Source organism: Eleginops maclovinus, chromosome 10 (assembly GCF_036324505.1).
Source record: "Eleginops maclovinus isolate JMC-PN-2008 ecotype Puerto Natales chromosome 10, JC_Emac_rtc_rv5, whole genome shotgun sequence".
Lineage (NCBI taxonomy): Eukaryota > Metazoa > Chordata > Actinopteri > Perciformes > Eleginopidae > Eleginops > Eleginops maclovinus.
In genome coordinates, this window is record NC_086358.1 from 17,058,970 (window position 1) to 17,081,301 (window position 22,332).

The 22,332-nt window shown below is 38.6% G+C and overlaps 1 protein-coding gene across 5 annotated transcripts; it reads right to left on the reverse strand.

The window, feature by feature from the left end:
* Nucleotides 1-311: 311 nt before the first annotated feature.
* Nucleotides 312-21,985, reverse strand: plekha1b (pleckstrin homology domain containing, family A (phosphoinositide binding specific) member 1b). 5 transcript variants are annotated; one of them, XM_063893403.1, is made up of 13 exons: nucleotides 21,888-21,985; nucleotides 19,467-19,652; nucleotides 17,536-17,592; nucleotides 17,118-17,163; nucleotides 15,641-15,738; nucleotides 14,748-14,870; nucleotides 10,766-10,900; nucleotides 9,771-9,839; nucleotides 7,581-7,645; nucleotides 7,428-7,491; nucleotides 7,019-7,108; nucleotides 5,505-5,578; nucleotides 312-2,649 (listed from the first exon to the last, which is right to left on the reverse strand). In XM_063893403.1, exons 2-13 carry the CDS (start codon nucleotides 19,605-19,607, stop codon nucleotides 2,394-2,396), a joined length of 1,218 nt encoding a protein of 405 aa, XP_063749473.1. In that variant the 5' UTR covers nucleotides 19,608-19,652; nucleotides 21,888-21,985; the 3' UTR covers nucleotides 312-2,393. The 5 variants fall into 5 exon arrangements, with proteins under 5 accessions (XP_063749473.1, XP_063749471.1, XP_063749470.1 ...); XM_063893405.1 differs by lacking the exon at nucleotides 312-2,649 and adding an exon at nucleotides 4,166-4,187 and having other exon boundaries at nucleotides 5,538-5,578; XM_063893404.1 differs by lacking the exon at nucleotides 312-2,649 and adding an exon at nucleotides 4,166-4,187.
* Between the last annotated feature and the right edge of the window lie 347 nt (nucleotides 21,986-22,332).

Below are 22,332 nucleotides of genomic sequence, written 5' to 3' on the forward strand. Positions count from 1 at the left end.
AGCTAGTTTGAATGGCTTTGTATACTGCAGGGTAGCTGCAGAATTTACTCCAGGTGAACTAAAGTCTGATTTAAGGGCTGATTATATTTACCATCATTAATCCAAATCTGTAAAGTAACTAAATAAATGTAGTGGAGTAGAAGTGCACCATTTACCTCTGAATTGTAGTGGGGTAGATGTTCAAAGTAGCATAAAATAGAAATACTCAAGTACCTCAAAGTTGTACTTAAGTACAGTACTTAGTTACTTTCCACCTCTGCAATTGCTTCTCCTGTAATCCACCTGTTAGTAAGACAGACACCAACTTTCAGTTACAATGATTTTTTTAAATGTCTTTTAATAAACGGAGCACATGGCCTTAGAATCACAATAAAAAGGGTCAAAACTGCTCAAATCTTTTATCAACTCTTTAGAAAGACCAACGCAGGCACTTTACCCATCTTTGTCAAACAGGGGGGGGGGGGGGGGTTGTGTGCATGCAGCCGTGCACACGTGTTCATAAAAGTCAGTTAACAACACATGTATATCCTTAAAAGCATCTCATTACTGTGAATAATAAAATCAATAAAAACTGAAACAGCCACAACCAGCCTCACATGACAACACAGGAAAACGGCCCTTAAGTTACTGGCTCTCTTACGACTCCCAAAAGTCCAACAATAACATTTAAAAGATGAATTATGATGATGACAATTATGATTATCAACACAAATACGTCAACAACTGATGGAGTTACACAGAAGCGGGGACACAGTGCAGGAGGGGAGGAAAGCTGTGAGCAGAACGAAAGCAGTCGTCATATCTTTACTGACCAGACATTTGTTTCCTGTAAGCACTCTGCTCAGAGAATAATGAACAATGTCCTTTATCAAAGTCCTTAATGTCACCGCCTACGTACATTTCAGGGTTTTGATTAAGTGGAAAGGGTTGCAACTACGATTAGTTTCATCAGTGATTAGATCTGATGATATATCGAATAATTGGTTGGTTTATAAAATGTCTGATTATAGTGAGATATCTCAAAGTCCTTCTAGTATAAATATGTTGGTCACTCCAAACCGCCCAAATATCACTTTCATTTGAAATGAAACAGTTTAAAGCAGGAAGCTGAAACCCGCTTTCAGCGACGTTTGCATGAAAGTTTAATCTTAAAGATAAATTGATCATGAAAATAGTTCATGATCTATAATTTTTCTATGAACTACGGAAAGGTTTGAAGTTCAGGTTCATAATTGTGAATTCAAAGCTGTTTTTCTTTTCAGAAATTTTGATTTAAATCCCACATAAGTATAAGGCGATGATTAGACGTTCCTTAAAATAATCTAATCTTCTAAACTGGCATCTTGTCTTTGAGGTATTTCTTATTTTTACGGAGCATTTTAACCCCTAATGAGTGAGATCATTAAAATGAGATGTGCAAAGACTCTCCAAAGTGTTACTACACACAGAAGCTATGTGAATTATTTCAACTTCAAAGTGAATCCAGTTACACTGAAATGAACCTATTTTGGAATATATTTTACTATTAGCTTATGAAACATCCATTATCCATCATCAAAAATAACATACGTTTGTTTTCTCCTAGAGTCCTAGACCTCATGTGAACAGTGGTACCATTTTTGGGCATAACAATTAAAAGCAGAGACGCACCCTTTGTGAATTTGGACTTTTTTAAAGAGCCATAACACCACCAGGAAGACCTTTCCTACTGCAGGTGAGACAGTAACAATTCTCTAAAGGGAGATGTAGCATTAAAGAATATATAACATCAAGCGAGATTATCTTAAAAAACAAACTGAGAAGTCGGATTAGTTAGGGTCTCAGCAGAATCGAAACAGGCGTCCAGAGTTTGAAGAAGCTACTGCGACGACACGAAACGACGGCAAATCTTTGGTCTGCCTCTAACATGCATCATGACACCAGCCCATCATGGTGCAACGAGCGGGGTTAATGAACGCTACTAAAACATTGAATAAACGTCACTAAGCAATATCTACGATTTGATTTCCTTGCATCACAACGTGTAAATAATATCCGGGGAAGACGATAGTGAAGGAGAGAAAACAGCAGAGGAAGGAGGTCCTATTCCACGTGTGCGCACACATACAAAAGAAATGGTCCCAGGAAGATGCGTAGGAGCCAGTCAAAGCAGTCTCAGCACTCGGGAGGAAGTATGTGTGTGTGTGTGTGTGTGTGTGTGTGTGTGTGTGTGTGTGTGTGTGTGTGTGTGTGTGTGTGTGTGTGTGTGTGTGTGTGAGATCCTCAAATGAGGGTCATTTGCAGGTCAGGCTTCTCCATGGTGCGACTGTTCAGCTCCTCATCACTGTCGCTGCCGGCAAACCCCTGCCTGACGATTTCGCTGCGTCGTTTCCACGGTGACTGGTCCTCCTCCGCTACTTGGAGGACTGCACCGTCTCCTGCAGCGACAGGCGGGAGCGCGCAGAAGGCAGCGGCATCATCACCGGCTGCACGCCGCTCAGCCTCCACGGCAGCAGACCGAGGAAATTGTCCTGGTGGTGCGTGTCCAGCGTGAAGCTGAGGGCCCGCTGATGAGGGGCCAGAGGGGGGTTCTGGGTGGGGTGGTTCCGTGTCGAGGGAGTAGTAGAAGGTGGAGGATGTAGATGTTGGAGAGGAGCTGCCACTGTGTTCCTAGAGAGACAAACGGAAGAGGAAGTGAGAGGCAGAAGAGGAAGATGGATGGAAGGAGGGATGGGAGACGGCGATGGATCAATGGATGGATGCTGGAAGGATGAGGAGTGCAGTGTGAGGAGAAAATTAAAGGGTGAAAGGAAAAAGTCTTTTTCAGAGAAACTGAAGCTGCAAATCAAATAAGGAACTAATCGTCACCTTGTTCACCAGTAAAAGACCCCCATAACGACCATATTGCTGCACTACAATCACTTTTCCTTTTCCTCAGGGCCTTATTACAAAATTGAAGTTTACACAAGATGACATGAAAAAGTATTTTCAGCATAACTTTTCCGACTTATTTGATCATGTTATTGTAATGTTAATATATATATATATTTTTACAAATTACATCTTTGACGTCATCTTTAGAAATGTCTTGATTTCATTTTTTATCTGTGAAAAATATATATATTTTCAGAGTATTTTTTGGGGTATCTTGAGGTTGTAATCCTGAATAAGTCCACTAGATGTTTAAGTGTACAACCAACCCCCATAATCAATGATGATTTTAAACAAATTAAACAGATGAAATATTGTCCTCACTAAACCTTTTTTTCTATTCTAACTACTCTTAGAGCAAATGCTAGCTACTCTCATTGCAAAACAGTTGCACAGGACACTGCATTTTGTTATCCACAGTTACTCTGGTTGTTCTGACACCCACCATCTCCACTACTGGGGAAAGGAACTGCCATAAATATTGGTCTTTGGAAACTGGGGGCAGCTACAGATAGCTACCAGGGAATGTCCTATCTTTTTTCTGTTTCCTTCATTATTCTATGAGATCAGAACCAGTGGCAGACAGAATCTCATAATGAAATAAATACTTGATTTAAATTCAATATTCTGCATCCATTACATTTTGCCATCAGCATTAACTTTAACAAATTAAATTAAAGGAAAAATGTTTTTTTAGGAAGAGAAATATGATTCTCTTCTTTCAGTTGTTGTTATAAAAGAGAATATTTCGGATCTGGAGAAACTAGAGTAAAAAATAAGCTGTATAATAATCAACCTCTAACAGCACTCATCTGAGCTTTTGACCTCAATTTGATTTCTGGTGATCAAGGAAACATTTCCCTAATAAACTTTCACATGTGATTGACACAAAAACAGAAAAACGTAGCATGCAGGTTGAATGGATTAGATGTTAGACAACATTGTGTATTAGTAAAGAAAGCAAACATTTGGAAATAGTTCCAGTTGGGTGAACATTTAACCTGCTAGCTTAATTGCTAAGGGTCACACAACATCATTTTTTCTTCACAAATGCTGTGAAATGCTAGTTACACAAATGTTCATGCCGTTCCAAGCGACACGTACGAGTGATGCTGCAGTTGCCAAGGAGCAGGGCAAGATCAAACAGCGGTTGCTAGGGAAGCAGAGAGGCAGTGGGGGCTTGGTGATTGGACGATGAGCAGCAGGTGGGAGGGGCAGGAAGTAGGCAGCAGGGCTCATTTGGGGAAAGTTAGTACTTCACTGTCACACCTTACTCTCTGAAAAGCAGACAGACACACACACACACACACACACACACACACACACACACACACACACACACACACACACACACACACACACAGAGGAAATACAGAGAGGGTTAGCGGGGAAAAAAGAGAAAAAGCTTTAATGACGTTTGGAGGTTCCGCTGGGATTCAGGTATGCTGTAAATGTTATTAAGACGTGAAGAATGACACACATCATGGAGAAACAGCTGACAGGGAGGGAGGAAGAGAAGAAAGACTTAAAGAGTTTAGAGATGATTGGTCATATTATAAAGAAAGTATGGGGTTAAGCCATGTTGTATGTGGGTCGCCTACAATTTTGATGCAAAGATGTGAACTTAAAGCGAGTTAAAATATATGTTTGAAGTATGTGTAGCTGGGAGGAACAATAACACTAACAGGAAGTAAGAAAGAAATGTTGTGCTTGATTTCTAGGTCTGATTTTTCTATCCTATGTATTGTTGATGAAAAATAAAAAAGGTTTAAATCAGGTTATCTTCCTTAATTTCTTAACTAAAGGTATTTAAATCTGTTGGAAAAAAAGTGTTTTTTCCATCATTTTTTATCCTGTTACTGTAATACTTATTTTGGCCACTTGAGGCGGAAGTGCGCCATTACTCCATTTTCTAAAGAGAAAGGACTTCCTTCTTTTTCCTGTTGTAAAAATATATATATATATATATCATAATCCCCCCAAATGATTCCTAAATACAGGAAAGAATTTTAGATCAGATTTAAAAAATCAAACAAAAAGCATTTTTATCTCCAATGGCACCGAAAGGATTTCATGGACCAGTGTGTTACTCTTGATCGATTGGGGTCAGAACAGTTAAAAGCATGACGTCAGGGTGAGGGAGGGGTTATGATGGAGGATGAGGATGCTGCCAACAAACAGCATACAGGCACAAAAACACCATCAGAGTTCAGCAAGCACATCTGCCAACGAGCCGGGAACAAATACCTGGACTCAGATCAAATGTCAAAAACCAGGAACACTTCATGCAGCACTCACATCAGTTAGGATGTTTGTTTTCAGGACATTTTGAGGAGCAAAGTGTAAAGAAAACTGTTCCATTTGAATCCAAATACTGTCAAAGAAACCGCACTACATTCGATTTATTTACAAAGCAAACTCCAAGGGTGTCTACATGTCTGTCAGCAGCTTTAGGATGGAGGGTTCAAATACAAAGGCTCAGTGGGACACAGAAGCAGAGAACTCCTGTAGTGAGCGGGGTAACTGCTGGGTGAGGGGTGGCTCGTGGCAGGGGTTAATAGGGGGGCATTGGTGAAGGGCATGGGGTCACATACGTGCTGCATTCACCACTGCAGAATGGCGTATACCTCGGTATACAAGGGCTGGACAGCCTTCTGGCCTGACGGATCTGAAAACAGTTTACAGCACAGCGCGGTTACAGTCATGTGAAGAGCTGCTCTACGAAACACCACACATCCCTGCTCTGTTTCAAAGAGGAAGTGTAATTAAACCCATTCAAATGTTGCAGGGGCAAGAATGTGCAGTGTTGTATTTGGTATTGGAAACATGTTTAATTTAAATAAACAGTGTGTCTTTGACCGCAGTTCACTTTTGCGTAATTTGATAACTTACTTTGGATACTGATACTCAGGTTTTGCTTTGAAGTAAAACCTTTTTGATTGTAAAACTATCAATTCAACACATCAAGTAAAAGTTTGGAAGCATACAGATGAGATGCATAATCATCCAGTGCTTTGGGGGGTGTTTTTGGGATACAATGGGTTAGAATATAGCATAATTCAATACAACGTAAACTAAATGTCATGATAAATGTAAAGCTGTTGAACTACAGAGCATTTCTCCTGTGTTTCTAACCGTGAGTAGCTGTGACATAACTGTGTGTTCTTGGAAGGACAGTTTTCGAACTGAGTGAAGAAATAGAGAGTAAGAACAGAAAAGATAGGGAGTGTGTGTGTGTGTGTGTGTGTGTGTGTGTGTGTGTGTGTGTGTGTGTGTAGAGTAAGCATAAATAATAGCTCAGAGTGTAAGATGTGTCCAGCAATTTTTGCAATAGGAAGAACAAACTTATGATGCTGTGAAAACACATTTCAACCTTCATCACCATCATCCTCATCATCATCATATATTTCCAATGGAAATTGAGTTTCAAATATACTTTTAGATTTTTCTCTGAATAACAGTGATCTAATCAAAGTGTTCCTTGCGTTGTTTTAAACCGGGATGACCTGCAGTAAATCCTCCCACCACAAGATGGAGCCATGTGACCAGATCAACAAGGGAGTGATGCGACCAAAAACAAGTGTGTAACCTAGTGTGTAGCTGTAGTATGCTGACCAATTAGAGGGATGATTTCAACTAAACTATACAGCAAGAAGCATAGTTTTTCTTTAATATCATCCTGGTGACATTACATGTGTTGCTATTTGCCCTTTTTATATGTTCGTGTGGATACCCTACACTGTTAAATTCAAAAGAACACAAATTAAGTTATTGAAAAGACAAATGTAAATGCTCAAGTTCTAACTATTATTACATTTCTGTTTTGAGTTCAAGGTTCTGCTCTTGGTTTGTAGCTCTGTTAAGTCAGGCTGAATGTATTTTAAAGATTTGTAATATTAATGCAAGTGTCAAATTTATATTTAGTAATATTACATCACGTCATTTCTTTAATAAAATGTCACTCGCAATCTTTGAATTTTAATCTGACAGGATACCTACAAATATTTATTTGTATATAAGTATACCTAAAGAGTTTTATTTCCTATTTATTATACACATGTTTTATTTATAGTATACCTACAGTGATTTTCCTTGTTAGTGTACCTACAGTGTTAGCGGAGCGCCCGGGGCCGCGCTGAGCAACGATGGCCCCTGAGATGGCCTTAATCCAGCTGTGCATGTCCTCTGGACTGTCAGCCTGAAACAAAGAGGGAGAGAAAGACAGGACGGGATCTTTGTTTCATTGTTTTTATAGGAGAAGTCATTTGTAAATGCAAATAAATCATGTTACAGCATTAAAAGCCTGAGAGGGGAAGATTAAGTGAAATTCAAAGCTGAGATTAAAATTAAACCAGTACAACTCAGTGTGCTCTGCCAGGCTGCTTAAGGATGCGCAATGTTGATCTTCTGAGTGTAGCTTGTTAGCATGCTAACATTTGCTAATTAAATTTCCCTGAAGAGAAGATCAAGTTGTGGAACAAATGACATTACAATCCATCAAATGACAGATGTGTTACCTGCATGTAGAAGGTTCTGGAGCTGGTGACCATTTCAAACAGGTTGTCCCTCATCATCAGATCGCTGCAGAACAGAGACAAAACGCTTATTGATGAGCTGCCATTTGAAGGCCTGGGCCGCAGCAGCTCTGATTCATCCTAACAAGAACTGACCTCTGTTTACACTCCTGCACCTTATGAATCTCCTTCAAAGGGATGACTCTCAGCGCCTCTCTCTCCTGCAAGGGAGACGAGACATAACTATTAAACACGCACACACAAAGACTTCATACAGCAAAAACATCCATCCGTATGTTGATTCCGACGCAAAAAGCAGCTTTTATTCTACGAGATATCACAGGAAGTTGCCTCTGCCATTAGAGCTACAGTAGCCACTCAACAACTAGTGTTCCTCTGAGTAAGAGAAGACACGCTAACTATGTAACTGCGTCCTGATGTGTGTCTGGTTGTGATTATATTTTGCACTATTTATTTCATTTGCTGCTCAATTTTGACAAGTACAGAACAAAAGAGAAACATCTAAAGTTGGGCGGGGGGGGATCCCTTGTTAGTGGCAAGAGTCTAAGGAAAAGATGAAGATAAATTAAGACAAGATATTCTTTATTCATCCCAAACTGGGAAATGTTTTCGTTGCAGCAGCATGTAAAATAAGTATTGGACATAATTAAAAATTAAAAAACACTAGAAAATAAACAATCCAACAATATAAACATCTCAATATAGAAGATAAAACCGAACTAGAAGAGGGAAAATATCAAAGTTGACCTTTAGAAAAAATATGGAAACTATCTGACAAATAAAATACTATTGAAGGGCTCAATTACAGCTGACACAATATAAAAGTGGGATTTTATTAACATTTAGTGTGCAAGAATGACATATTAAATGTAATATAAATGTAAAATGTAAAGTTAATAATAGAGAAACTATGGAGCAGTGAGATCTGTTCTGTTAGTTGTGATTTTGGGCTAAATAAAAACGGATGAATAAAATATAAGTCAATATATTAAACCCAATTGAACACCTATGGGGGATTCTGAAGAGACAAGTTGAGCATCACTCTCCATCCAGCATCCAGTCTCTAAAAGAGGTCATTCTTGAAGAATGGAAAAAGATTGATGCAGCAAAATGTTTCCAACTTGTTCATTCCATGCCTAGAAGACTTGGTGCTGTCATTACACATCATGGAGGCCAAACAAAGTACTAGATGTAGTAGTTTTAGTTGTGGGGGGTACTCATTTTTGCATCGCCCTTATTTGAGTAAAACCGTAAAATTTGTAATCTAAGTTATATTATTAACCTTACTTTCATGTTATAAGTTAAACAGATGTTAGATTAAACTTGGTCTTGTCAACATTTTGGAAATTGTTTTTGTGTTCATTGAGATATTGTTTAAAATGCTTCCTTTCGAAGGGGGTGTACTCATTTACGCAGAGCACTGTACATACTGAAATATCTCTAACTGTGGACAAATGATTACTTTCTCACAGTACTGTATGGTTTGTATACAGTACTACTTAGTTATCATGACATTTCTACCCTCAGGTGCTGATGAGCTCACCAAACTGAGGGTCAAACTCTCTGCTGGTTACTAACTTATCATAACGGACATTATATAATTATAGACTATTTAAAGAGCACGTGTGGTAAACTCAAATTTACGTTCTCGGTCATATCAGACTTCAGTTCGTCCCCATCTTGCTGTCAGACTATCTTGGGATCCACTGAGGTTAGTACTGTACAGAAAGTTTTAACATTCGTTTTCATTTTCAAAAGGTTTTGTGTGATTATCAGTGGGGAGAAATACCTGTGAAACCAGCAGCCACTCACACTCTTGTTCTCTCTCTCTCTCTCTCACACACACACACACACACACACACACACACACACACACACACACACACACACACACACACACACACACACACACACACACACACACACACACACACACACACACACACACACACACACACACACACACACACACACACACACAGCACCACTAGGTGTGTCCATTTATGTGCACAGACAGACGGCGGTAAGGAGGCGCTAATCTCTCCACACGTGGATAACATGAAGAGGTATTCAGGAAACATGCCGCTGCGTGTAGACACACAACCTACTTACTATATGTAAAGAGCTTCATTGCACACTTGCGCGCACACACACACACACACACACACACACACACACACACACACACACACACGTTACATTTGCACAGTTTGTAATGTAAGCCAGCAGTAATTGTGGCTACATGCACCCAATAAATCTGCATACTCTCTATACTCTTTAAGGATTGGTTCATTCAAATAATAAAAAGAACACATATTGTCTCACCAGGTCAGATTTGTAGTAGCTGAGGGCATTTTCTTCCAGCACGAAGTATCTTCTCTTCCAATTCTTCATCTGAGGAAGAACAGAAGAGTTGTCAACATACAGTAAGTGTAACAGTTAGTTTAGCCTTCATAGTTTCAATACAATTAATCTTAAAAGTATTGATAAGAATATGTATACACAATACACATTGGTTACTAAGGTCTTAAAGCCTTGAGTTTGGCGCTTTGTTTGTCGCCATCTTGGTTTTTAGGAACAGGAAGTGTCCAAAGAGAGAGGAATACAACCAAAGATTAGCAACCTGTCAATCACAAGCTCCTGTAGCATACTCTGCTTTATCATACATGTTTAATGGGACCATAATCTACAAACATAGTAGGGGCATTTTCTCATTCACTTCTACACAATGAAACTCTTTTTGATGATAGTGAGAATAAGTTGTTCAAATGATTTGGGGGCATTGTTTTAAAAATTGGTTAGACTTTTAGGCTACATCTACAAAAATACATGTTCATGTTAGAATTACATTTTGTCTGGTAAGTGGGAACTGAAAGTGGGTGTCTGCGTCATTTTCCAAAAACTGTTTTACCTGTCCGGTATAAAGCGAAATCACAGAGCTGAGTCATTTCTCTAGATTAGATATACTTCATTTATCCCTAACTAGGAGATTTGTTGGGTCACAGCAGCATGATAACATGAATTAAAATTGGGAAAAAAATATAATCAAATACAAATAGAAGATAAACATAAACAATAAAAACACCACATCACTACAGAAGATGTGTACTGAGTATTTGATATATTTGAATCCAATGAGGATTTGCATGATTAGTTTAACTCTAGTTGTTTTGCAATAAAGAAGTGTAATGCTATAATAAAAAAGATTATGGTCTGCTCTTTTTTCCTGAATTAAGGAGATACCTAAAATTAAAATTCTGTCTGAATAACCAGAACTGCTGTTATCAGCAGGTATTGTCTGTGTGTGCGTTCTGTCTTACCAGAGCCCCCTGTTTGACACAGTAACCGGCCTTGATGGCCTGGTCCTGCACTCCTCTGGACAGGAAGTAGGGAAGTTGATTCTGACCTTTCTTCAAACCTCCCCGTTCCCCCTCGATATGCCCATCCCCCTGCTCCTGAAACACACACACGAGACAAAACATTTTACAAGTTGAAAACAGCTTCCTATTTCCACATTCAGCAAATACACTGCAACATAAGCATCTATTAGGAAATGCATATCATCACAGTTCTTCATTTGTCACAACTGATTAAGCATTGTTTAGTAAAGACACTTAATGCACTTTTTTTTTATTATTCTATGTCTCTGTTGCACCAACAAGGTTTAGTTTTAAATCTGAATAGCTCACAGTTTTATGAGGCCCTATTATGCTTTTCGGGGTTTTCCCTTTCCTGTAGTGTAGATTTTTGTAAATGCAAATGGTCTGCAAAGGCTTTAATCCCAAAGAAAGACTACATTTAAAACTGTCTTTAAATGTGTATTACGTTTGAACTCTAAATCTGGATTCAATTGATGCTGCAACAAAACTTTAAATTCTTAAAATGGGGATCAAGTATTAATTCTGAACCTGCTGTTGAGGATGTTTAACTTTTAATATGGCTGCCTTTTTCAGATGGACTGATGAAAATAGTTGATTTTGTCCACTTTATTAATCCAATATTATTTAGCTGAGAAATGAGAGTTTTTTTGCGGAGTCATCATGAGTAATATTTGGCTACTGACTTTTTAGCTAGCCTGGACATAATGTGACATTTTCTTAGGAAATACAGTGAAGCCAACAGTGAATGCCCCTGCCAACTGCATGCATATATATACAGTGGGGCAAAAAAGTATTTAGTCAGCCACCAATTGTGCAAGTTCTCCCATTTAAAAAGATGAGAGAGGCCTGTAATTCTTATCATAGGTATACCTCAACTATGAGAGACAGAATGAGAAAAAAAATCCAGAAAATCACATTGTAGGATTTTTAAAGAATTTATTTCAAATTATTGTGGAAAATAAGTATTTGGTCAATAACAAAAGTTCATCTCAATACTTTGTTATATACCCTTTGTTGGCAATGACAGAGGTCAAATGTTGTCTGTAAGTCTTCACAAGGTTTTCACACACTGTTGCTGGTATTTTGGCCCATTCCTCCATGCAGATCTCCTCTAAAGCAGTGATGTTTTGGGGCTGTCGCTGGGCAACACGGACTTTCAACTCCCTCCAAAGATTTTCTATGGGGTTGAGATCTGGAGACTGGCTAGGCCACTCCAGGACCTTGAAATGCTTCTTACGAAGCCACTCCTTCGTTGCCCTGGCGGTGTGTTTGGGATCATTGTCATGCTGAAAGACCCAGCCACGCTTCATCTTCAGTGCCCTTGCTGATGGAAGGAGGTTTTCCCTCAAAATCTCACGATACATGGCCTCATTCATTCTTTCCTTTACACGGATCAGTCGTCCTGGTCCCTTTGCAGAAAAACAGCCCCAAAGCATGATGTTTCCACCCCCATGCTTCACAGTAGGTATGGTGTTCTTTGGATGCAACTGTGCATTCTTTCTCCTCCAAACACGACGAGTTGAGTTTTTACCAAAAAGTTCTATTTTGGTTTCATCTGACCATATGACATTCTCCCAATCCTCTTCTGGATCATCCAAATGCCCTCTAGCAAACTTCAGACGGGCCTGGACATGTACTGGCTTAAGCAGGGGGACACGTCTGGAACTGCAGGATTTAAGTCCCTGGCGGCGTAGTGTGTTACTGATGGTAGCCTCTGTAACTTTGGTCCCAGCTCTCTGCAGGTCATTCACTAGGTCCCCCCGTGTGGTTCTGGGATTTTTGCTCACCGTTCTTGTGATCATTTTGACCCCACGGGGTGAGATCTTGCGTGGAGCCCCAGATCGAGGGAGATTAGCAGTGGTCTTGTATGTCTTCCATTTTCTAATAATTGCTCCCACAGTTGATTTCTTCACACCAAGCTGCTTACCTATTGCAGATTCAGTTTTCCCAGCCTGGTGCAGGTCTACAATTTTGTCTCTGGTCTCCTTTGACAGCTCTTTGGTCTTGGCCATAGTGGAGTTTGGAGTATGACTGTTTGAGGTTGTGGACAGGTGTCTTTTATACTGATAACGAGTTCAAAAAGGTGCCATTAATACAGGTAACGAGTGGAGGACAGAGGAGCCTCTTAAAGAAGAAGTTACAGGTCTGTGAGAGCCAGAAATCTTGCTTGTTTGTAGGTGACCAAATACTTATTTTACCGAGGAGTTTACCAATTAATTCATTAAAAATCAGACAATGTGATTTTCTGGATTTTTTTTCTCATTCTGTCTCTCATAGTTGAGGTATACCTATGATAAAAATTACAGGCCTCTCTCATCTTTTTAAATGGGAGAACTTGCACAATTGATGGCTGACTAAATACTTTTTTGCCCCACTGTATATATATATATATTTTACATAAGACATTAGACAGTACATAAACATCCACATAAACAAGACATTAAAAAAAAGTACATTTAAAGTCACATACACAACATAAATAAATAAAATTAACTACAGAAACATGTGGGTAGACTGTAAGGAAATATACAAACATGTAGGCAGATATGAAAGGCTTCCATCCTTCTCCCAGCAGAGGAACATTACTCATCTCCAAATTGCTGACCCAAAGTGCTCTCTAGATCTGCATGTTCCAGATAGTTAAGGAAAGTGCCCCATACTTTTTTAAATACTGTTTTCCTTTAATTGAGTAGGTTATTTTCTCTAAGAGACACATGCAGACAGTTCTTTTAGCCATTTACCAATTCTTGGACTATTTACATTTTTCCATGAAAGTGCTATCATGCGTTTTGCCTGCAGCAGACAAACATTTACAAAGATTTGTTCTTTCTTCCTTATGTTATGTTTTTTGGGGTAACATCCTAACAAAAAAAGCTTGGGCTCCATGATTAACCGCAATGATAAAATCTCTTCTATCATACATTTGACCTCTTCCCAAAATGTTTTTTATCTTGGTACACTCCCAAACACAATGAAAGAATGCTCCCTTGGATTGTCCACACTTAAAACATAAGTCTGGGATATAACCATTAAATCTGTTTAGCTTTTCTGGAGTAATATATGTACGCATCAGCCAATTATATGGTAAGAGCTTAAGCTTGAGCTTGAGCCTTTTCACAAGCACCTTCCCATTCATCAACTGAAATGTTTTCCTGCAAATCCTCCTCCACTTTCGCAGTTTAGCTAGTCAGGGGACCCAGATATAAGCAAGTTTTAAAGTGCAGAAATTAAGTTTTTCCCCTTACAATCCTTTCACATTATTTTCTCTAATGGTGAGTATGGCGCAATAGTTAACTGTTTTTGGTTTGCTCAAATAAAGCTTCTAATTTGTAAAAATTTGAAAAAAATGTTTCTGTGGAATGTTATGTTTGATTGCAAGCTCCTCAAACGACATCAGTTTATCATCAATGAGCCTATATAGATCCTGAATTTTCTGTACCCCCTTATCTGACCAAATTTTAAACCCACTATCGGCTCTGCCTGGAAGGAAGTCATCATTTCCCCAAATTGGACTAAAACGAGAGAGAGAGAGAGAGAGAGAGAGAGAGAGAGAGAGAGAGAGAGAGAGGCTCACCCAAGTACTTCCTCACTTCATGCCAGACTCTAAACATGTTCCTAGTAATAGGGTTGACAGCACGCATATTTATTTTAATTTGGATAAGCAAGAATCTATAAATACGTTATTTGAATTCTGTTCACACAATAAAGTTGGAATCAATAGTTTTAACTGACTTATTTTAAACACGTTCTAACTTATATCCTTGGTGGTGCAACCCAGGCTCTCAGTCTTCAGATTCCAACCATTGCTCGCCTCTGTTGGAGCGTGTTGGGCTATGTGTGTGGCTGCATACCATCACTGACAGGACCAGACCTGCTGAGCTGCTGCTAACAGCTGCTTATACAACAGCTGTGTGTGTGTTACCTGTGTAGCTGTGATGATGGGGACTCCTCCTATAATTTCAGTCTTGTAGGAGACCTGCTTCATGGCCCCAAGAACTTCCTGTGGAGTCTCCGCAGTGGTTTGGCCCTCGCCTAGCTTTGGCACCTAACGAAACATTCAGAGGTTAAACAATAATCCTGACGGTCGAACACACTTTTTATACCCTCAGGTTTTTAAGAGTTGAAGGTTAAAGTTGTTTATATTTTTACTCATGCCTTCAAGGACTGTTACAAGCAGCAAAGCTATCAGCTGGAGGCCTTCTGATATGGTCTTATTATCATCCTCATCATCATCATCATATACACAGAGATTTCATGTTTTATACAGAAACCCCTGCAGGTTGATATGAAAACTCTTTCCAAACACCAAAGCTTTATGTATGCCGCCCTTTATGATAGTTTTAACTTCTCATTTATTTAATGCATATATATGTCAGTTAACTGTTGTTTTTGTGAGTGTTTAGCCAGTGTTTTCTTTCCTTCCACCCATAAAGAGGAGAAAGAAGTTTTCAAATCGCCCACAATGGAAACTGAGCAGCAGATGCAAACATTTCATATCCTGCCTGCATCACGCGCTGTTTTGTGAAACAGAGACGTCCCATGGGGGCCGTGGTTATGGCCACGTCTGTAAATATAGTATGATGAAATATCGAATAACTTTTAAGTTCCAGACATGCCCACAAACCCCTGCAAGTATATATGAAAGCTTCCATCATCTCTGTCTTTGTAAGCCAGAACTGAACTTCATCTCTTTAGCCTTGTTGGTAATATTCCATATGCTATACCCCGAGGCAGAAGACATAGTGGCGCACAACAACAGGAGAAACAGGGTCACCTATTGATCCGTGTATGTATGTGTGTGTGTTTTAGGCTCACAGTAATCTTGGTGGCATTGTTGAGAACATTGATCCATTCCACCAAATCCTGCTGGTCGTTGGCCTGCAGGTAAAACTTCCTCATTCCTGCATTTATAACTGCAGAAAGGGATATTCAAACAGAGAAATGTGATCAAGTTGGTTGTCACCTACTTCTAACTCTGAAACATAAAAGTGAAAAACACAAGAGGAAGAAGAAAAATTCCATGAGCTTCATGCAAATCATGATCTAAAAATATCAGTTTGATTCTTTTCAGAGGAAGCATGGAGGAAACTGTACAATGACTCTGACCTGAGGTGTGTGTGTGTGTGTGTGTGTGTGTGTGTGTGTGTGTGTGTGTGTGTGTGTGTGTGTGTGTGTGTGTGTGTGTGTGTGTGTGTGTGTGTGTGTGTGTGTGTGTGCGTGTGTGTGCGTGCATCTGGATGGGACATTAACACACATGCAGAGGTCAAGTCATTGTACAGCTTCCTTCTATTGAGTGACAAAAAGGCTACTGTTGACCAACACAGGAACAGCAAGCGGCAAGGGACAAAAGAGAGGAAATAAACCGGAAACGGGAGAGGAAAAGAAGGAGGTAAAGAGGGAAAAAAAGGACAAGGGCAAGCAGAAACAAGGAAGGAAGGAAATAAAGAGTGGAAATGAAGGACATAGGAGGAAAAAAAGGGTAGAGGAGAGGGGAAGAGGATGGTGGGAAGAAAAGAGAGAAAAGTAAGTTGGAAAGTATGTGGACAACTGAATATTGCACCCATACGTGGACATGGACATAAAAATGTTTGTAGCTTCCAGACATTCTAATACATTTTGAAGTTGCTGCAGAAATTTGTGTTGCTGTTTTGGCTTTAATATACATATCAAAGGTGTTCGATGGGGTTGGGGTCAGGGATCAAAGCATGCTATTTTTCCACGAGGGGAAAAACTGGATGCTTTATGGAGCCCCCTTTTTGCACAGTGTCATTGTCAAGTTGTAACAGGAAAGAGACAAACACAAACTGGAACCCCACTATTGTCTCAAATGTGACTGTATATTAAAGCCATCAGAGTTGCCTCCGTTGGAGCTAAAGGGGCCTAGCCAGAACACAAAAAAATGCTAATGCTAATTTTAAAGGTCTCCCTCAAAAGATATTAACACATAACTCTGTGAAATAATGATTTAATTCAGCAAAACCAGAGTTGCTGATAGTTGAAACAGTGATAAAACAAACCAATGTGTTTTTTCTGAAGTTTTATTTTGTTTCATTTGAGTTTAAATACACGAAGTTAGCAAGGCTAGCAGCGAGGCTAGACTTGGTTCAGTAAAACAGGTACACAAAAATTAAACTGTAAAGTTGTATTTTTATTCAGTTTAGGAACATTGGCGTAAGAATATGATAAATGATGATTGGAAGGGAACAAACTTTCCGTCTACACACATAGAAGGAGAATTTAGTGAGCAAAAAACAAGAGGAAGATGGGGAGAAGAAAACAAAGATGGACTTACCAAAGCAGAACTCGGCCTTCGGTCTGAGTTTGGTTGCATCACTGACCTGAACGAGAGCAAAAATAGAGTAAAGATCCATTGTCACCTTCAAACACGTTTTTCTTATGCTTATTGTCTGGAACTCAGACAACATTTGTTAAAAAGACAAGGCCAGAAACCAGGTAGGACACCGTAATCCTTGTGTAAGCTTAGCATCCTAGCATGCTAACATTTGTAAATTAGCATCAGGTACAACTGAAGATGTTTGAATTTCATTCGTTTTTTTCTTAAACATAAGATATGGACACATTGAAAAGTGTGTCTGTGTCTGTGTGTGTGTGTGTGTGTGTGTGTGTGTGTGTGTGTGTGTGTGTGTGTGTGTGTGTGTGTGTGTGTGTGTGTGTGTGTGTGTGTGTGTTTTGAGAGAAATAAGACCTACCTTGGAGATGTAGGTCAGTTTGAGAGATCCCATCTTCTCTGCACCTTTAGGCAGATTCTGAACAAAGACACACAAACATGTATAATAATTCTAAACAAAAATGGGGTTGGTACTTATTCCATCCAATCAGCTTGCATTAGGGCTTGGTGACATGTAGGATGTTAATTTTTAAATATATACAAGAACACTGTCTATATTTGTGTATAAGGAAATTATATTCAGTGTTCCTCTATAATGCAGCACACCAAGATATGGATTGAACACATATAAAACACGAACTTTCTGTAAGTCTATTTTGCACATTCATTTGGATTCCCTTGTGAGACTACTAAAGGCTGAAAGCATTTTGGTTAATAAAAACACATTTCCTGAGAGTTTCAACTCAAACTAACAGTTAAAAATATAATTTAATATAACAATAAAATAGATACAATTATTAGTTATCAGCATTCCTAATCAAAAATCTGTGCACTGGAAGCCTCTAAAACCCCGCACGAACCTGAAGCTGCAGCGTTTGAGGAATTCCCCACCCGTGGGAAATATAAATACTACTACTACTACTACCCTTTTCAGTTTCTATTCTAGTTCCTGTTTTTCTGTCACACCACTCACATATGTTTGATAAGGTCTTATCAAACTCCTGACACAAGTGTGGTGTGACAGCTTAAATGCAGCGCAATAAACTATGTGTTGAGTCTAGTTCTGTCCTACAAAGCCACAACTTCCTGTTTCTTTTTCATCCAAAATGTAAATCCACCCCACCGTCCTCTGTTAACATATCCTCTGCCTTACCAACTGTTTTTTGGTTTATTCTTCTTTACTTTAGAGCATATTGAGCCTAATTTGCAAATGCAATTTAATTTAAATGTAATTTAATTAGTTTACAGAGATGAATGGCGACAGAAGTTCTCAGCTTTTATAAAAACAGTTTGCAAAGACCTGATTAATAGTTGATTTATAGCAAGATAATATTAATTTGCTCCTCAAAACACTCACTAGAGCATCAAATATGTTTTAATCTGCCACTGAAAATAGTCCCTTAAAGATGTTGTCCTCCCTTGTTTTACAAAACCTATAAAATACTGAGCATTTTAATTTAGAAATGAAATACTTCTCAGCAACCTGGTGTCTGGAGTGTCCTTAAAAGCACCACGAAGGAGGCTTTTAAAGGAGTTACTGCTCCTTGCTGCATACCTGAAAACGACCTGACTTTGCTGAAAAAGTAAAGGCAACTAAAGCCAGCATTATCCTCCTGAACTCCCTGAAGTTGCAAGTCCCTGCTAGTTGACTTTCATTGTGAGCCGAGGTTAATAATAGCTGCCTGGAAGGAAGGAAATTAATCTATCACTGTACCTGAACGTGAGCGCAAAACACCGTTGTCTGAACTTCAAAATAAAGCGCTTTTACAGTCTCTTTTTAAAACTACCACCAAACACAAGTGTGCTCAGATGGTTAAGATGTTTTTGTTCAAAGTCCATGTCTAAACACAAAGGAAACAGAGCCTTCGTTGTCAGAGCACTTTGGAACTGCCTGAGATCAGGGCTGCAACATCTGTCTGCTCTTTTAAGTCACTTTTAAAAACTAGCTTTTTCAAATTGCTTTTAAGTGATTTTACTTTCATTCTCACTTTATGTATTTATGTTGTATATTTGCTATGTTTCTGACTATGTATTCTCATGTTTAGTTTCTCGTATTTAATTCACTTGCTCTTCATGGATTTGTATGTTAAAGCACTTTGTGATCTATGTTTTGAAAGGTGCTATATGAATAAAGTGTATTATTAGAATTATTATGTTTTCAGTGCTGACTGACCAAAGAAGAATCTCTATAAAGTCAGACACATGGGAGCAGCAACCCTCAATCACATACACACATTTATCTGCACACACCCATTCCTTCACTTATTCCCTCACACACACACGTTCCCTCACCTGTGGGTTGTCCATGTACCACAGCAGGTTTCCCTGGTGGGTGTCCAGGATGAAGTATCGGCGCAGGAACCTTCCGCTGCTCTCATTTTCTTCGATGTCCAGGAAGCCGCAGATGCGATTCTGTCGGTCCACATAAGGCATCGCAACCCCGAGCAGCTCAGCCCGCCCTGGGGCATCACAGGAACGCTGCCAGGAGGCGGGACAGGGTGACATTGAGAACAACTCACATCCATGGGTACAACTTAATTAACGTCCAGAAAGGTTGCACGTATAAAACGAAATCAAATGAAAATATTATGGTGATAAGTTTTGTTTTTGTCTCAGTACTATATCAGGACATTGGTTTAAAATATAAATAAAAGGGAAATGAATAGGAAGCTAATGATTAATTAAAATATGTCAACTAATGCTGAAATGAATGTAATTTTTATACATGTCAAGCTTCTATTGAGTTTCTCAAAAGGGCTTTGAATGTCTGTCGTCATATTTTATGCCATCACCACAGAACCTTTCATTTTAAAAACACATATTGTTTGTATTTATTATATTTAATCATATGTCATTTTAATCCTATTAAATTGCTGCTAGTTAACACAGGTGTAGCCTATGCCTCCCTTAGTGTGCAGCGAGTTGGAGAATACAGTAAAATGTGTTGATATTTGTATTTACTGATTATGTGTATCTTTTATTTTATATTGTATTGCAGTTTATTCTATATAATCATGTTTTAATCTAATCTAAAAGGTTGAGCTCAAAGGATAAATAGCTGCAAATATAGATTAAATCAGCACATGTTGTGAATTTTGAGCTTTTTTACATTTTCTTATTTTAAAAAAGTTTTGACTTTTGCACGATAGGTTATAATAAATGTTCCGATAATCGTGGACAATCAAAAACGGGCAACACCTTTTCACCTCATACGTTGTCATAATATATTCTAGATACTCTGTAAGGTGTGAACAATATATTAATGAATAACTGTCCAGCTGCTGAGTCACACCTTTAATAACCTTCATTTCCCTCAGAATAAACACGTTGCAACAAGCAGGTGACCGACTGAAGCACCTGCAAACACAAAACTGGAGGAGGCTTTGAATGCAGCCATTTTTTTGCTTTTGGTATGCAGCCATGGTATAAAACCTAACAATATACCTCAGGGTGTAAAAATTATACTGAAAACATCAACAAAATCTTGCACCTTTGTGGCCCTTTAGATCCTAAAATGTATTTTTTCAGTGTCAATTCAGGCAGAGGAAGGATTTCAAATAGAAAAAGAAAAAAGATCAGACTATAGAATATCCAGGAAGTGTTATGTGTGTGTGGGAAGGAGAAAAACCTGGATATTCAAATGAAAAGGAACATGGAAACCATAATTCAAAAATTCACTTTCAGACTTTGTTACTAAGGAACTCACCTCTCCCCATTGACCTGCTTTTTCTTACACTGCATACCCATGCTAATCCTACAAATGATTTAGGAGGGCTACCATTTTTAGTAGAAAATAATGTTATTGTCTAATAACTGAAACAAAACGACAATGCAGAAAAACTCCACAATGACAGGGAAATCATACAGTCAAGTCACTACAATGGACATGCAGTACGGCTACAGCTTTTACGGTTAATAATCTGCCATGTGTTTGTAATAATCATTATTTACTCAAACCAAAAGATCTTCCATTTACTACCATATACGAAAAAGCAGGATATCCCATAGTTACAGGTGCTGGATCAATCATATTTCTGCATTTTTGCTTTAAAACAATCACAACAATTAATCAATTATCAAAATAACTGCTGATTCATGTTATTTCTATCAACTAATGGATTAGCTTTACATCAGAGACACACTTTTAAAGTATGAAAAATAATAATAAACGCACATAAAGGGTAAATCAGTGGAGCAAACATAATAACATATACGGTTATAAATCACAGGCACACTATACATCTCTATGGAAATATTGAAAGATTTAAAATGCCTTAAATATAGCTAATATAAAAGGAATATTTTAGTGTTTATCTACTGCACGATCGATAAGGGAAATCCATAACACTACACATTCTTTCATGTTCATTATACTCTATGACATTTCATTACACTGCAATTAAACTGCTGTAGCTTCATTACTGACGCCCCTATCTTCCATTATTAATCACGGACCCATACAGCCACTCACGTATGTATCACGGTGGTAAATAAGTCCATTTAAACAAAATTATTGCCTGTGGAAACCAAACTGTTGTCACACAGGCCTACAAACATCGACCGATTTCCCTACCGCCTCCATTACCGCTGTGTTCGACATCACATACTTGTGAATTATTATTTGAGGGAGATTTTGTGTCTGTATAAAGCACAGTGTAACCGTGTGGCGGCTGGCGGACTGTTAAGGCGCCGGAGGATTGTGGGTTTACTTACACAGTTCGGCTCAGTCCAAGTCCAGTGTGTGGCAGCTGTCCGGTACGAGCGTAAAGTCACACGTAAATTAAGCACTTACAGACTACTTCTGGTTTCAGTTTCAGAAATAAAAGCGTTTGACGACACATCCGTTTGTACTTCAGAGTAAAATACCTTTTCGCCAGAGGAGCGGACGACTTCATTACAGCAACATGATGAGAGTTAAAAAGGATGTAATGAATTCATATGAGGAATATATCGATACTACTTTCTAAAGATGACCACAAAAACTCTAAATTTAAGTGAACACAAAACATCTAAATATTATACATTGTGCACAATAATATTTGTATTATGGAACATGCACTTCTTATTTTTCGTTTAGTGTTGTTTTCTACTTCTAAGATATTTATAGAAAAGGTTGACAAACAGCTTTGTCAATTATTATATTACTTCTGAATTTAAT